Consider the following 14,308-nt stretch of genomic DNA (forward strand, 5'->3'; position numbering starts at 1 on the left):
TCTGAGAACAATCCGGGACACCTGTGAAAGCAGACGGCCATCCTTTCCTTCGCTCTCCAGCAGCCCTGATGCTCCGTGAATTGCTTCCAGGCCCGGAAAGTGACTGTCAAGATGACGCTTTTGTGGTGCCTCTCTGCTCTGGTGTACAGCAGCTGGAGGTAAAGGAGACTCTTAGGATTTATTTAGGTATTATTTCGAATGTTTTTATCCCACTTTCCTCCTTAAAAAGAACCCCAGTAGGGTTTTGATGGCTAGAGTGTTGGCCCTCACCCTGAAGGGGTTTTGGGGAGCCCTGAAAGGTGTGTGGGTGACACACCCACACGAGACGTAAAAGGACAGAGAGGGGGGCATGCCTCCAGAGAGCGGCTTTTCCTTCTTAATTTCTGCTCCGCTCAAGACACAAAGCAAAACCCCAGCAAACGTTCAGAAATCCCTTCCTGCTGCTGAAAATGGTGGCCTTAGAAGTGACTAAGCAGGCCCAAATCTTGGACAGAAAGCATTTAATTACCCTTCTTCGTCTTGTGGTTGGTCTGGTGCTTGCATTAAGCCAGAAAGGGGACCACATGCTGGAGTGCCCAGGTCTGATCCTGAGCTAAGTTCACACATTCGAGCTTGGAGAGAACCACTTCTTATGAGAATGAATATTTTTTTGCTACATGACATCTCTTTATTAATTGTCCAAATGCAGAGAACCCTGTTAAATCTCTCATCTGTCTCATGGGCTAATCTTCAGAAAGGCTGCCTGGATTAAATGTTCAAGAGCCTCTAAATCCAGCCCAGAGAACAGGCGCCAAAACCAACTATGTGGGAATTCACAGCTGACCACCTGAAGAAACGCAACCTATAGGTACACAGCCTGCCCTTTAAATAAAAAGAGAGGAAGCCACACTGTTTTTAAGCCTTAAGAAACAGTCAAGAAAACTTTGGAAAGCTCCATTTGAAGGCGCGAAGGCCTTGGTCTTCAGCTGGTGGCCCATGACGTCCACCTGGATGGGGAAAGCTACATCACATGGCTCCTGGCTTCTGTTTTTTTTAATAAACGAAACAAAACGGAGAGGAAGCACAGCAAGGGAAGGGCTAGAACTCAGGAAGGTGGAAGGCAGACCAGCAGGTGCAAAAAGGAAATATTTGGGAGCAAGAGGCCGAGTGTAGAAAGACAGAGGAACTGCTGGGCTTGGCTACCCTCTTACCGTCTGGTGTTGTCTCCTGCTGGCGTGGTGGCACCAGGTCCGGAGGCATCGGCGCAGCAGCACCGAGCTGAAAGGTAAAGGGGGCAGGTCAGGCTATCGGGGGGGGGGGGGCGGCTCTCACCTGCTGGGTCAACTCCCTGGAGCTCCGGACCCACGGACAGTTCTCTTCAGCACTGGGGCCAAGTCTGTCGAGGGGGAGGGGAAGAGGGACGGACCCACGACTTCCAAGGCACAAAGGAAGGTGCCAGGCATGCTGAAGACCTCAATGGATTGGGACCCCAGTACTAGGGAGAACGTCTCCTTCCAAGAGGGACTGGCTCTCCTGCCTGTATGTCCTTGGCTAGGCAGCTGAGGATGCCGATCCGGGGAGAGACCAGGAAGGAGGAAAGGAAAAATCCAGGCCTTCTCGGTGGTGGCTCCCCTGCTCAGGAAACGCACCTGCTGCCCAAAGTCTGCTGGGTCTCTTCTCTGGAAACTTTTAAGAAACCTCTGAAAACTTCTCTATTTCAGCAGGCTTTTCAAACTCGGCCATCTCAGTAGTCCGATGAGAGTCTATATTTAACACCTATAGCCATGGCCTGATTTTCATTTTCATTTTAAATTCAATCTTAACTTTCACTGAGTTTGTTGGATTACCAGTTGTTTTGTTATATGTTTCTCTTGTTCACGGTTTTACATTGCCCAGAGTCACCACTGAACAGTTTCAAACACCTATGTGCCAAAGGGACACCCCCCGGGGGGGGCTCTAGGGCTGCCACCCCCCCTCCCCGGGCAAACAGCCCCCCTGCAGCACCTGTAGTGGGCGTGAGCTGCCAGGGTCAGGGAGCGGAGCTGATCGTCCTCCTTCTGCTCCAAGCGAGATTTCCAGCCACCCCAGAACCTTTTCAAGAGCTGGAACGAAAACGAGGGAAGCTGCCTAAGAGCCACGATCGATCGAGCCAGGGAGGCGAAGCGGGCAGAGCCCTTTCCCCTCCCCCTAGGAAACCCCCGCAGCAGCAGCAGCAGCAGCGCTACGGAAGAAGGAGGCTCTCGGAGAGACAAGTCAAAAGGCTGAGCCAAGGCAAAGTAGACGCGTCTTGCAGCAGGCGCCTGCCCCCTCTTCCATGTCAAAAATTCACTGTTATCATCAGAACCCTGCACCCTCTGGACCCCCATGTACCCCCCACGTGTACAGCTTCCAAGGGATGGACCCAGAGAATTTTGGCAGAGAACGGGGCCTCTCTGTTCCCTCAGTTTACCCTTGCATGCTAGGAACACTCTGTGAGGACGAGACGAAACTGTGCGGGTCTGTGCAAGGAAGGAAGGAAGGTGGATCCTGGGATCCCCCATTCCTGCAGGTGTGATGCAGAGGTCAGACTCACTGCAATCCGGTGCTGCTGATGGACCAGGTTCCTCCTTATCTGTTTGACGGACGCCTCCACAACATTCCTCCGCAAGGCTGTCAGCCCACAGCGCTGCAAGAAAAGCAGGAGCCTGGGTCCCAGAACAAATGGAGGGAAGCCACTTTCTCGAGGACTTTTGGAAAGCAGGCGGGGACTCCGGCTGGCCCCTCTCCCCAAAGCGGGGCCGGCCAGAGCCGACGCTGTTGGCCCACGGAGGGCAATCTGCTTTGGAGCAATACCCGAGAGTGGGACGGACGCCTCCGATGACAGACAGCGGCCACGACGAGGGAGGGAGGGAGGCCTCATTCCGTGAACAGGAGCTGTGCAAGCACATGGGCAACACATGCACATCCCTCACCCCACATCATCCCTTCGGCAGGCGGGGTGTGGAGAAGCAAGCGCACAGCCATGGTGGGGGCGCAGGGAGGGGTCTGCGCGAGGCAGGGAGGGGCTCTTCCAGCTCAGACGTCCTTCCGGAGGAGCCTGGCTTTCCCCCAGAGGTACGGCAGAGCTCTTACCAAGAGCCGGCGCCCGTAGTGGCGCTCAGCCAGCTCATCCTGCATCCTTGAGTCTGCGCGCAATGCCACATCTGTTGCATATGTTGAGGAAAAGCACAGCTTTGCTTGCTCTGACCGACAGCAGTTTGGCATCGGCGTGGATAAGGCTAGCCAACGCTGAGCGCCAGCGAGTTTCACAAGGGTTGTTCTTGTTGTTATTTAGACGCACCTCGCCACCCCCCCGATAGCACTGCAAGCACTTTCTGAGTCGTTTACAGCTCAGTTCCACAGGCTGCCCGTTTGCTGCCGCTGCCCCTCTGCAAACCAGCAACCTGAGCCGAAAGGGATTGAACTCGAGTGGGGAGCAGAGAGTCTGGGCTGCAGGATCGCAGCTGAACCCTCATGCCGTGGATAAGCTCCTTGACTTTACCGGGGCGCCTGTCCATCTCTTTTAGCGCTGCTGTTCCAACAGAGGAAAAACACCCCAAAAGCATGTCTGGCTCATGTTACTAGAGATCACTGTCCAGACACCTGTACGCTGGAACGCCACGAGGGACGTTATGATCCGCCTGGTAGATACCAAGCTCCATGGAACTGAACCCATCTCTCCGCTGAGCCCGGGAAGCCTCCCCCCCGAAGGGGCCAGTTGGAACAAGGCATTTGCTCCCTGGGCTCCGCAGGCGCCTGTCCTCACCTGTCCCCCAGTGGCATCGGCCCTGAGGCTCCAGGCGCCCCAGGAGAGGACCGCGGCACGAGAAAGGGATACACTGCTTCCAGCGGGCGAGCCCCCTCCGTGCGGCCACCCTTCCTGCCAACTGCGCCAGGCGCTCCTGGTGTCCCCACAGTTGCTGTCTCCGTTCCCAAGTCCGCCGCCAGGTAGAGAAGCACCGAAGGGCCACGCAGGTACGTCGGTGCGCCAGAGCCAGGCCTGGAAAGAGAAGCACAAGGAACCGCCAGTGTCGGGGCCAAGAGGCCGGAGGAAAACACTGGGCAGTTCACACCACGGGCACGTTATTACGAGCAAGAAATACCAATTAAGCTGCCAACCATGTTATCCAGAAAAAGCACTTAGGCAGCAGTGGTGGCTCCACACTGCAAAGGACGCCTGTGGCTCTGAGATGAAACCTACGTTCGTCAGACCCTGTGCCAGAGCATCCATCCTGTCTGAACCATGTCTGGCACCCGGATCCGGCTGCTGGACCTCAAGGTTTTGAGAAGGCATAAGTAGATGGCATGAGGTTCCATTCTGCCTGCTCATGCCGGAACGACATCCTAGGTGGATCTCTGGCTATCATCCCACACGCCCTGGAGAAGCACACGGACTCCTGGCTGGGTGGGATCCCGCCGGATCCGTCTCACCCTGGGCGAGCAACCCCGTCCCCTGAGAGATGGTTCTGCCCCAAATCTGCTCACCAGCCTGAAAGGTCTTCTCTCTCCGGACCTGCACATAGATACACCAGGATCCCAGGGCCTTCCTCATGGCCCGGCGCCGGCTGTGTCTTGCTGCCCTGCCTTCTTCTTCTTTCTCCTTCTGGATGCGGCCCAGGAGGTCTTTCCACCGGATCCAGACCTGGCAAGGAGGAAGACCCGGGAAGGCATGAAGGGCCAAAGAAAGCCAGCGGTGGAAGGAGCGCAGAACAGAACAGGACAGAGAGGGGAGGGAGAGAGAGGCCACCCAAACCCTTCCTCGCTGACTCCACACACACACCCCGGCCTCCACAACCTCACAGTGGCTGTTTCTAGGTGGCAGCCGGTCTCCTTCCCTTTTTTTCACCATCATCACATCACCAGGCCCGACCCCACAAAAGAGCATCACCTCCTGGAGATGGGGATGGCAAAGGCGCCTCCCTCTTGGCCTCTTTCAAGGAAAAAAAGGTTTGTTTTTCCTGCTGGCGGCTAAAAGGTCAATCTCTGGTTAAAGGCTCTGGAGAGCAAACCCAGCAAGAGGGAACCCCTGAGCCCAACTCTGCCTCCCCGAGACAAGCAGGTGAAGAAGGGCACTCCCTTTTCCTGCCCAGCTTGCCAGCTTCCTAGGGATGTTGGCTTGGCTACTGCGGGACAGGAAGGATCCCGGGCTGCCTCGGTCTTCTTGGGAGGAACAGCAGCAGGAGCAATTATTTTTATTTTTAATTTTTGCCCCATTTTCATCTAGGCTGGCCAACGCATGCGCAGTTCAAAAGCCCAGCATGACCAGTGCTCACCCGAAGCTGCAGGCTTTGTGCCCAGTGCCGGAGCGCCTGCGAGTCCATTTCACAGACCAGGCGCCTCCGGTGCCACTGTTTCCTCCACCATCTCCAGGACTCCCTGATAGAGAGAAAAGATTTAAGACGTGGGAGGAAAGAACAGGTGCGTGTGTGTGTGTTTTCTGCAGGACCGAACCCTTCTTTGGCTCCGAACCGTCCTCACCGGAGGGTGCTCTGCTCCCTGAAGCACAGCGCCTCCAGGCGCATCCTTTGCTTCACTCGGCGTATTTCCACGTAGCTGAGCCAGCGGCGCCAGCCCCAAAGGGTTCTCGCTCGCGCGGCTGCAAGGAAGAGAAAAAAAGGAACACAGAGGCGTGGCTTTTGCTGGGCGTGTTAAGAGTGAAAGAACACCCCCAAAACTAAAACCAAGCAGATTATTCCTTCTTGCCTATTCTTCCATTTTTCTAAACCATTTAGCCCAACAAGGGGAAGAGGGAACTAGAAGCGTGGCTCCAGAAGAGACAAGTGGCCAAAGGATGGCAGGGGGGTTTCAGAGCAAAAAGCAAGATCCCACCAGGAGAATGGCTCACGAGGTGACCCAACATGCCATTTCATGTAAGAACTGTTCTGAAGAACCTGAGAGCTGATGGGAGAGAGCTGTGAACCATTTAAACACACACACAATTCCCTGCTGCTGAAGGATGAGGTATACAGAAGTTGCACACTTCTGTAGTCAAGTTCTTGATCCTTCACATCTTTTAAAATGTCCACGTTTAGGATCGTCCGTGCCCTGCCGGCAGTGGGAAACCCCCGCAGTCCAGTGGGCATGTGCAGAGGGCCAGGTCTCTCCCAAGGGCCCTCTTCCTCCCTGAAGCCTCCGTGAATCTCTTTCTCACCCTGTACTTCTGCAAGACGGGAGCGCAGCTTCTTCTCTTGCTCCCGGGCTACGTAGCGCCTCCAGGCCTGAAAGATCAGGTTGTATAAGAAATACCTGAGAGAGGAGGGGAAAAAAAATCCATCACAGACCACAGGCCAGTTTAGCCCACGACCTATAACTAGCAGAGAAGGTGGGAGGCAAGCCTTTGGATGGGAGCGGCAGCCCACGAGTGCCCCATAACTATTAATCAAAATGCCTGCCTGTTTCCTGTACATAGATGGTATACATATACAGGAGAAATATATATATATTCTCAACAGGCGAAGGAGAGAGAGAGAGAGATTTCTACCACAAGTTTCTTGGCATATAGGAAGCATCTTTTCGCCTGTGCGGATAACACAATAAGCCCGCAAATCTCCCCTTACATGATTGTCAGGAAAGAATTAAGAATCTCCTCCGGGGGTGGGAGGAGGTAGTTTTCACCTATGGGCTGGATGGCAACTGAGTCATGCCCCAAGGAGACCCACAGAGTGGGAGGAAGTCTGTTCTCAGCATCATTTTTTCCCACTCTCTCCCATCTAGACCTAACATACAGTTTGTGAGAACTCTAGTTTGGAGGTAAAAGTAGAGGGCGAAAAAGGGAACCAAAAAAACAAAACAAAACAAAACAAAACCACCACCCACACAGCATTGTCACCCTTTTTAAATCCTTCCAAAGATTCAGTGTGGCTTTTCCCCCCCACCATCATCCTTCCTTCACAAAGCAGGGAGGAAGGTAGCTCCGCGTGGCGGAGGCTGCTTTAGGACAAAATCAACGGCGGTTGAGCCCGCGGGGATTCAAACTTGTGCTCAGCACAAACCGTGGTTTGGTAAATGGAGCCCTTCCTGTTCAGCTAAGATGTGCACTGCCCAGAACACTGCTGTGCACTAATGGGGCAGTAAGTAAGTAAGTAAGTAAATTTCCTTTTCAACAAGCAGACGGGAAGCAAACGAGGGGCTTAAGGGAGAAGCTGTAGCAGACAAAAAAGAACCATCGAAAGGGTGCTGAGACGGGCCATGTGCTGTTTATGATGGCTGTTCTCCTTCCGGGGATGCCTGAAAGAAGCAGGGAGTTCTTCCCCATGTTCCCTGGAAAACCAAACACAGAGAGTCCCCTTTCACAGACCTGTAGTGGCAATCGGCTCGGACTGTAAGCTTCCATTCCCTGCAAGCCGCCCACCATTCCTCCTTCCACACGCCGAAGGCTTTCTTTAGCGCCTTCCGATCGCAGTAACCTCTGAAACACCCACAGGAAGACAAGCACATCAGAATGGGGTTGAATTATTATTATTATCATTATTATTTATTAAATTTATACCCTGCCCCTCTAGATGATGTCTAGTGGCTGATTCCATGCCTCCCATTCCACAGTTGCCCTGTCTTTCTGTCTGTTCCATTTCAGGGAATGAGGGAGGCTCACAAATGTCTGAAAATAAAAATCTAAATCATGAATGTGTATATTATGATGCAGCAGCTGGAAAACCCTTCGAAACTGCCAATGTCTGGAAAAACCTGGGTGGTGGGTGGGGGTTGGGGGGGTGGCCTGGCAGAGAAGTCACAAAGGAAGTGGCGACTTCTCAGGCTCGGCTTCCTTCCTGTCTTCGCGCATCCGCTGCTCTTTCCTCCTAGCCTTCCTTCACAGCAGCTTGCAAGTTTTAATCTCAAGTGGAACCTGCTGCAGCTCGCCCGTTTTAGGGACGGACTTATTTTCTCTAGTCGATAAGAAAAACGCAAGACAAAAGCACAGCCCGGCCTTTCACCCACCTGGCCCTGGATGGACGGACTCTTCCAAACACCTTCTTCATCCACAGGGAAAGGAACTTCCTGGCTAGGTGTCTGAAAAACCAAGGAAAAAGAGATCTCAGGCCTTTGCCTGCCTCTGGGCTCGCTCGCATTCTCTCTCTCTCTCTCTTTCTCTCTCTCGAAACCTTCAGCCCAAAAGTCTTCGTGGTGAACCTGCAGAAATGCCACGCAGGTAATTCTTTCTGGCCCGCCCTTCCCACGTGTTTTATCTCCCTAACGTTCCAAACCCACCCATCCTCCGGCAAGCGCAGGGCAGCCCACAACGGAGAGGATCCCCCCCTTGAGCCACGCAACTGGGCCGTGGCTTTGCTCCCCTAAAGGATACCACGCCGTTCCTTGCCTCTAACATTCCACAGGCCAAAAAATCCTCGCAAACCAGCTGCCCGTTGCGCGGTGGCGGCTTTTGCCTTGGAGGGCTTTAAGCGCATGCACCCCCTTAGCGGTGTACAGCTTTGTTAGCATTAATTACTCATGACTCTACATTCTGCGGCATTTTGTTGCAGCCTGGGTTGCTTGGAGGATAAACCACTTATTGAATTTGACTGGGCAGATAAAACAGGATGCAGACTGAACAGATATCTAAACATTGGAAAAGCCTGGTAAGTAATGCAGCGAACATTAAACACAGAGCGTTACCTGATGCGGAGCTCTTTCACCCTCCCGCCCCGGTTCCAAGTGTAATGCACACGATATGAGATCCTGCGGCCCCCCTCCTGACCCCGACTTCCAGGCAAGCGGGAAGGAGCCAGCTGCCCGACGACGGGGCCTTCCTTTGAAGCCTGGCGCCTCTGTGCCTTTGCAAACATCAAGCTGCAAAGAAGAAAGGAGCTGTTGGTTGCTTTTGCTGTGGGGTTTGCACTCAAGCCCAATACAATCACTGGCGCCTTCGTCCTTTTACAAAAGACAGAGGTAGAGTCGACCTCTACAAATCCGCACAGGCGGAACTGAGCTGGCGGATTCTCCCATCCAGGTCTCAGGTCATCCAGGGCATCGCTCGCGAGAGGGGCACGACCAGAGCATTACTGCCAGTCTGTTTATATACGTGCACACCTCAAACTATTAAGAATGAGGGAAGGTGGTCGAGGGAAGGGCCCCCATCCCATGGAGGTGAATTCCGTTGCCTTCAAGGAAAGGAAGTAATCCAAGCGTATGAAATTAACTTTCAAAACAAAAGATACAAGTGTGACCTGGGACATCAGATGGCTGTGGCACCGGGCTGGCGTTCTGGTCAGCCAGCCCTGCTTTTTTGCCCAGGGAGTGTCTAAAATGGCACAGTTAGAGAGGTTTGATTCCACTTTGTAGTCTGGAGGGCCCTCTTGCCAGGGTTCTTCTCTGTGCATTATGTACAATACATTAAGATGGTCATCATTCATCTTAGAATGGCAGAGCTGGAAGGGACCCTATGGATCCTTGAGTCAAGGAGGTACTGAGGGGGATTCAAACTCTCTGATTGCACAGCCAGAGACCTCAACCCCCCCTGAGCTATTATTTGACTGCAGTGAAACAAGCAGATGCCAACTGACCATCACGGATCGGTCAACAGACTGGAGTCCCACCCCAAAAGAAGGAGGGTGAGAGTTCGCTGTTTGTCGTACGATTCCCTTCTGTTATTCTCACCTTTCAGGATTTAGCTGCTGGAAAACCTGTTCGTTCAGAAGTGGCGTGCAGGGTGCGCTCGGAGAAAGAGGGCGCACTCTTTCAAACCACCTTCAACTTCCTTAAGAGACTATGGCTGGTCTCCCCCCCAGGTTTCCCTAGCCTCTCAGTAGCTTTTCAACGGTAACTGACAAGCTACGACTTGTCCAGCGACTGACAACCCAGTGGGGGAAAAAAAAAAGAACCTGAATTATCAATCTGTCTAGAAATGGCTGAAGTGGAAGAAAAAAAAGGGGAGGAACCACAACCTCATTTCTGCACCTTTCTTTAAAAAAGAAAAGCCTGTTCTCATCAGGAGCTATTTCTACCCTCTTCCGCACCGCACTGCAACCCTAGTGGTTATGCACTCCGCATTTCTCACCTGCTGGCGTGCTTCTTCTCCATCACAGAGACGCAGAGGTCTGGCACCCTCGTCCTCCAAAGCAAAGCTCCACACTTTCTGGCAGAATCGTGCAGGGCAGCAGATGAAAAACCTTTTTGTCAAAACAGAAGGACTGTTGTTCCTTTACTGAAATTTACGAACACTCACTCCTTTAGAAGTGTCACGCCACCAACCCATCCTGTTCCTAAACCCTGGAGGGGGACCTGGAAATCTTAAACATCCTTGTATAACCCAGTCTGTGATTCTGCTGGAGTTTTGAAACGGTGGCCTGCCTCCTGACCCCGCGTGTCAGCAGGCAGAGGGGAAAGGAGGTCACAGGCAAGAGCAGGGTCACCCCCAAAGGAAGAGTTCTGCTTCGATTCTGGGCACTCATGCACCAAGACGCACCCACAGTCACTCGGGACCCCAAATCAAAACAGGACCTCTTGACTTTTAGGCAATCTGCCCCTGGCAGTGACCTCGCCCTCTCTCTCCCTCTGCCCGTGGAGCCGCGCTAAAGGAATCCGAAGTCAGGCGATCCCTTTACGGGATCACACAAAAGTTATTTTACAGTATTCTATTTACTTAGAATATTTTTACTCACCTTTCTCCTCAAAAAGACTCAAGGTGACAAAGAAGGTGAGCCGGGATCCAGAATTTTGCATCAGGCAGTTTTAGAGGAGATAGCCGTGGTAGTCTGTGCTGGCCTGTCAGGTCAAAAACCAAAGGGGGGGGGGGAGGAGAAAAGAAGACAAAAACGTTGTGGCACCTTAAGGACTAACTGCTTTCTTTTAATGTGAGCCTTCGTGGATCAAGTCCACTGCCCCAGGCATATGAGCAAGACTTGATCCACGAAAGCTCACATGAAAAGAGAGCAGTTAGTCCTTAAGGTGCCACAATGTTTTTCTCTTCGTCTTTTCTTTTATTAGGCAAAGATGATGTGGAGGGAAAGTAAACAGCTCAAAACCTGGGCCAGACGTGGCGGCTCTCTTCTTGGCTCGTGAGGCCAGACTATGGGCGCCTCGGGGTGCTGGCCATTCCGTCACCCACTTTTTAGGTTTGGACCCCCCCCCAAAAAAAGCAAAGCCAGGCCTCCGCCTTCAATTCAGCAGATCAGGAGGACATATTTGGGTGTCACACCCAGCTAAAGAGGCCACGTTATGCAAAGTGGAAGCCGTGCCTGACGGGTTGGAGGAGGCAGCGGTGGAATCTTTGCAGACGTTGTGGGGTGCGGCAGAAGGAAGCCATGCTTGGTCTGCAGAGGAAAGGGAAGAACGGCCGCCGGCGAGCAGCGTTGTCGCCTCTTGCTTCCTGTCGAAGCCAAGCTCCGTTTTGTTTCGCCGGCAGGCTGGGAGCCCGGCTCATGTCCCAGGAATGCATGTCGGAGTCTAGGGACACCCGGGGGGTGGGGACACAGGGTGAGGGTAGTAGAAAAGTTCCTTCCGGGGTGGTGGTGGTGGGTGGTATGACCTGCTGCTCTCAGCCCTCCTAGGCACGTATCAGATCAGCTGGGGGATCTGGAGAGGGGTCAATGTGGGGGGGGAGATAAGAGCCACTTTTCCAGCTTCTTGGCAGCAGGTGGGATAAGGGGAGAGAAGACCCCCCCGGCTGAAAAGGCAGTGAACGCACAGCCTGCTTCTGGGTGGCATAACGAGGGGGGGGGAAGGTGTCTCAGAGCATGTGCAAAACGCAGCCTCTTTATTAGATGGGGTGATTGTTATTAGGCCAAGATGTTTTTTAAAAAGTGCAACCTGTATTCATGCACAATTCACCACCCCCACCCCGGGATCTACAAAATGTCCAGCTAAGATCCCGGATCCCTGAGGAATCTTCCGCTGAAATGAACCCGTTAAAATGTACCCCTGATGCATTGGCTTCTTGCTTCGTGATTCGTCTCTCTGGCTGAAACGACGGGAAACGGTTGCCTCGCCCTGCCTAGCCGTGAGTCCTGAGCTTCAAGTCCAGCAAACAAGGCCTACAGACTTGTTGGCACCTTGAGGTCTAGCAGCTTTTGTTTGCTACGAACTTCCTCGGCCTCTCTTGGAGGCCTTCTGTCACTTCAGACGTGCCACCCTTGCAGGAGGAGGTCGTGCGCCCCCTTGGAAGCCACCAGAGGGACGCCTTGGAGACGCCACTGGCCTCTCACACGGACGGAGGCAAGCTTTCGGGCCCCGCAGGTCTCTTCGGCAGGCAGGCAGGGAGGGAGGCGCCCTCCCGGGCCCTAAAGCCCGCCGGTTTCTGAGAGTTTACGGGTCTCGCTCAGGCTTTTCGCGGGCGTTCCCAGTCCCTTGCGTGGAATAAGCGCCCCCCCGTCCGGGGCTCCTTCCCTCCCTCCTTCCCGGGGCTCCCTGGCTCTCCCAGGTAGCGCAGCGCCTCCTCCAGGACCGATCCTAATCCACGCGGCTCGGGATCGCGGCGCCCTTACCGGGGAGTCCTCCCAGCTCTGACTCACCATAGAGTCGCTCTGCCGGAGCGGCACTCCCCTCCTGCGCGGGAGGGCTGTCAAGCGCAAACGCCTGAAGGACCCTTTCAGGCGCCGATAAAATGCCGGCCTAGGGGTGCGGACGGAGGGATTTCCATTCACAACCGTCGCTTCCTCCCAGTGACAACTCTCCTTCGGAAGGGTGGCGGCCTACAGGCAAGCGGGAAAGCCGCTCGTAAGGCAAGTGGGCGCGCGACCTTTTTTTGTTTTTTTGGTCAGGCAGCCGCGAAGACGGGCGCGGCGCGAGACGGAGCTTCCCGGCCGGAGGAAGAGCGCTTGCGCGTGCGTGCGTGCGTGCGTGGGCGGGCGGGCGAGCGCGCGGGGAGGAGGAGGAGGAGGAAGAAGCAGCAGCGGCTGCGGCGGCGCATGCCCGGCGCATGCGCCGTGGCTATTAAAGGGGGAGGGGTGGGCAACGAAGGCCCCGGTTGCGGCGGCTGAGGGGAAAAGAAGGAAGGCGGGCGAAGGAGGCACCGGCAGGCCCCGAGGCGGCGGCGGAGGCGCCGGGCCGACCCGACCCGACCCGGGCGGGTGTCGAGAGCGCGGCCCCGGCGAGGAAGAGCAGCACCCGAAGAGGAGGAGGAGAAGGAAGAGGCGGTGGCGGCGGCGGCCGCCTCGGCCGCCACCCCCTTCCGCCGCTACCGCTGTCGCCGTCGCCCGTGGCGGTGAGGAGGAGGAAGAGGAGGAGGAGGCCGCCGAAGCAGGGAGGGAGGGAGGGGCTGCGTTCAGGGGGGGGGCGGGGGCGGCGGGAAGGGCGGGCGGAGGTCTTCGCTGAGTCACCGGCGCGGAAGGGCGGCCTCGCTTCTCCCTCCCCTCCTCGGAAGCCTCCTCGCCCGGCGGCCGGTGCGGGTCCAGGTCAGCCGGAAGGGCCGCCACCTGTCACGCCGCCGCCTGCCCCCCCCCGACGGCCCGCCCGCGTGGGCCAACCACCGGCCGGAGGGAGGGAGGGAGGGAGGGAGGGAGAGCCGGGGGTTTCCCGGAGCAGGGGGGGAGGGGGAGGGGGAGGGGTTCGCACCACCACCGCCACCCTCGCCCTCGCCTCCTTCTCCTCGGATAGCCCTGGGGGTGGGGGTGGTTGCCCTCCCAGGGGCCGGGGAGAGGCGGCGAGTGGCCGGTCGCGCCCCCTTTTCCCCTTGGTTGTTGGGGGGGGGGGAGAAGAGGAGGAGGCGGAGGAGGGAAGAGGCGCCCGTCCCTGCCTTGAGCGGCTCCCTCCCACCCTGGAACCGGCTCGTCTGGAAAGGGCCGCCCGGTCGCCGAGACGGGTCGAAAAGGCGCCTCGGGCTCTCGGGACCCGCCAGGACGGGGGGGGGGGGAGCCGCCCGGGGGACTCGCCTGGATCTTGCCGGACCATATGCTCGGTCAGGGAGACGCTCCCGCTGAAGCCCCGGGGGTGCGTGTGTGTGTGGGGGGGGGGTGGCGTTTAGGGCTGAGAAGTCAGGAATGGTTTCGAGAATATGGCTTCTCTCTCCCCCCCCCCCCGTTAAACTGTCGGGAAAAGCCTGTAGTTGTTTCGATGGAAATGGAACCCACCCTGCACCGAAAGGAGCGCTCCTCTCGCTTAAAGAGCCACCCTACTTTTGTGTGTGTGTGTGGGGGGGGTGCAAATGTGCAAGAAGGAGGAACACAGAAGCCTGTTGGGAAACGGTGGTTGCTGAGGTTCTAGATCAGGGAAGACCCTCTCTTTGCCCCTCCTGGTTGTCTCTCCCTTTCCTGGAGAAGACCGGCTCCGAAGCTGGTGGGGAGGGGGGGGGTCTGCAGGTCCAGCACATGCCCTCCAAGTTACATCTTTCCCCCAGAGATATGGGGGTCCACACACACACACCATTGAGAGGAAAGCAAAA

General features: G+C 55.7%; 2 protein-coding genes across 11 annotated transcripts in view; one reads left to right on the forward strand and one right to left on the reverse strand.

Moving 5' to 3' along the window:
* Positions 1 to 12,580, reverse strand: part of SFI1 (SFI1 centrin binding protein) — a 23,795-nt gene extending 11,215 nt beyond the window's left edge. For 2 of the 6 annotated variants that reach the window (XM_078381891.1, XM_078381889.1), the window contains exons 1-16: positions 12,441 to 12,580; positions 10,593 to 10,695; positions 9,989 to 10,100; positions 8,608 to 8,781; positions 7,933 to 8,004; positions 7,295 to 7,405; positions 6,149 to 6,243; positions 5,476 to 5,593; positions 5,271 to 5,373; positions 4,483 to 4,639; positions 3,836 to 3,997; positions 3,091 to 3,161; positions 2,552 to 2,644; positions 1,984 to 2,081; positions 1,191 to 1,257; positions 22 to 152 (exon numbers count right to left, since the gene is read on the reverse strand). In XM_078381891.1, coding sequence (XP_078238017.1) covers positions 22 to 152; positions 1,191 to 1,257; positions 1,984 to 2,081; positions 2,552 to 2,644; positions 3,091 to 3,161; positions 3,836 to 3,997; positions 4,483 to 4,639; positions 5,271 to 5,373; positions 5,476 to 5,593; positions 6,149 to 6,243; positions 7,295 to 7,405; positions 7,933 to 8,004; positions 8,608 to 8,781; positions 9,989 to 10,100; positions 10,593 to 10,653 — 1,625 coding nt within the window. In that variant the 5' untranslated portion in view covers positions 10,654 to 10,695; positions 12,441 to 12,580. Of the gene's footprint in view, positions 1 to 21; positions 153 to 1,190; positions 1,258 to 1,983; positions 2,082 to 2,551; positions 2,645 to 3,090; positions 3,162 to 3,835; positions 3,998 to 4,482; positions 4,640 to 5,270; positions 5,374 to 5,475; positions 5,594 to 6,148; positions 6,244 to 7,294; positions 7,406 to 7,932; positions 8,005 to 8,607; positions 8,782 to 9,988; positions 10,101 to 10,592; positions 10,696 to 11,848; positions 11,935 to 12,413 lie in introns of those variants that run through there. The other 4 variants (XM_078381890.1, XM_078381892.1, XM_078381893.1 and 1 more) reach the window with 4 other exon arrangements.
* EIF4ENIF1 (eukaryotic translation initiation factor 4E nuclear import factor 1) overlaps positions 12,528 to 14,308 on the forward strand; it is a 23,605-nt gene continuing 21,824 nt past the window's right edge. For 2 of the 5 annotated variants that reach the window (XM_072983300.2, XM_072983302.2), the window contains exon 1: positions 12,817 to 13,132. The gene's annotated coding sequence lies outside the window, so the exon portion shown is untranslated. Of the gene's footprint in view, positions 12,651 to 12,815; positions 13,133 to 14,308 lie in introns of those variants that run through there. The other 3 variants (XM_078381895.1, XM_072983301.2, XM_072983303.2) reach the window with 3 other exon arrangements.

This window comes from Pogona vitticeps, chromosome 14 (assembly GCF_051106095.1).
Source record: "Pogona vitticeps strain Pit_001003342236 chromosome 14, PviZW2.1, whole genome shotgun sequence".
NCBI classification, from domain to species: Eukaryota; Metazoa; Chordata; class Lepidosauria; order Squamata; family Agamidae; genus Pogona; species Pogona vitticeps.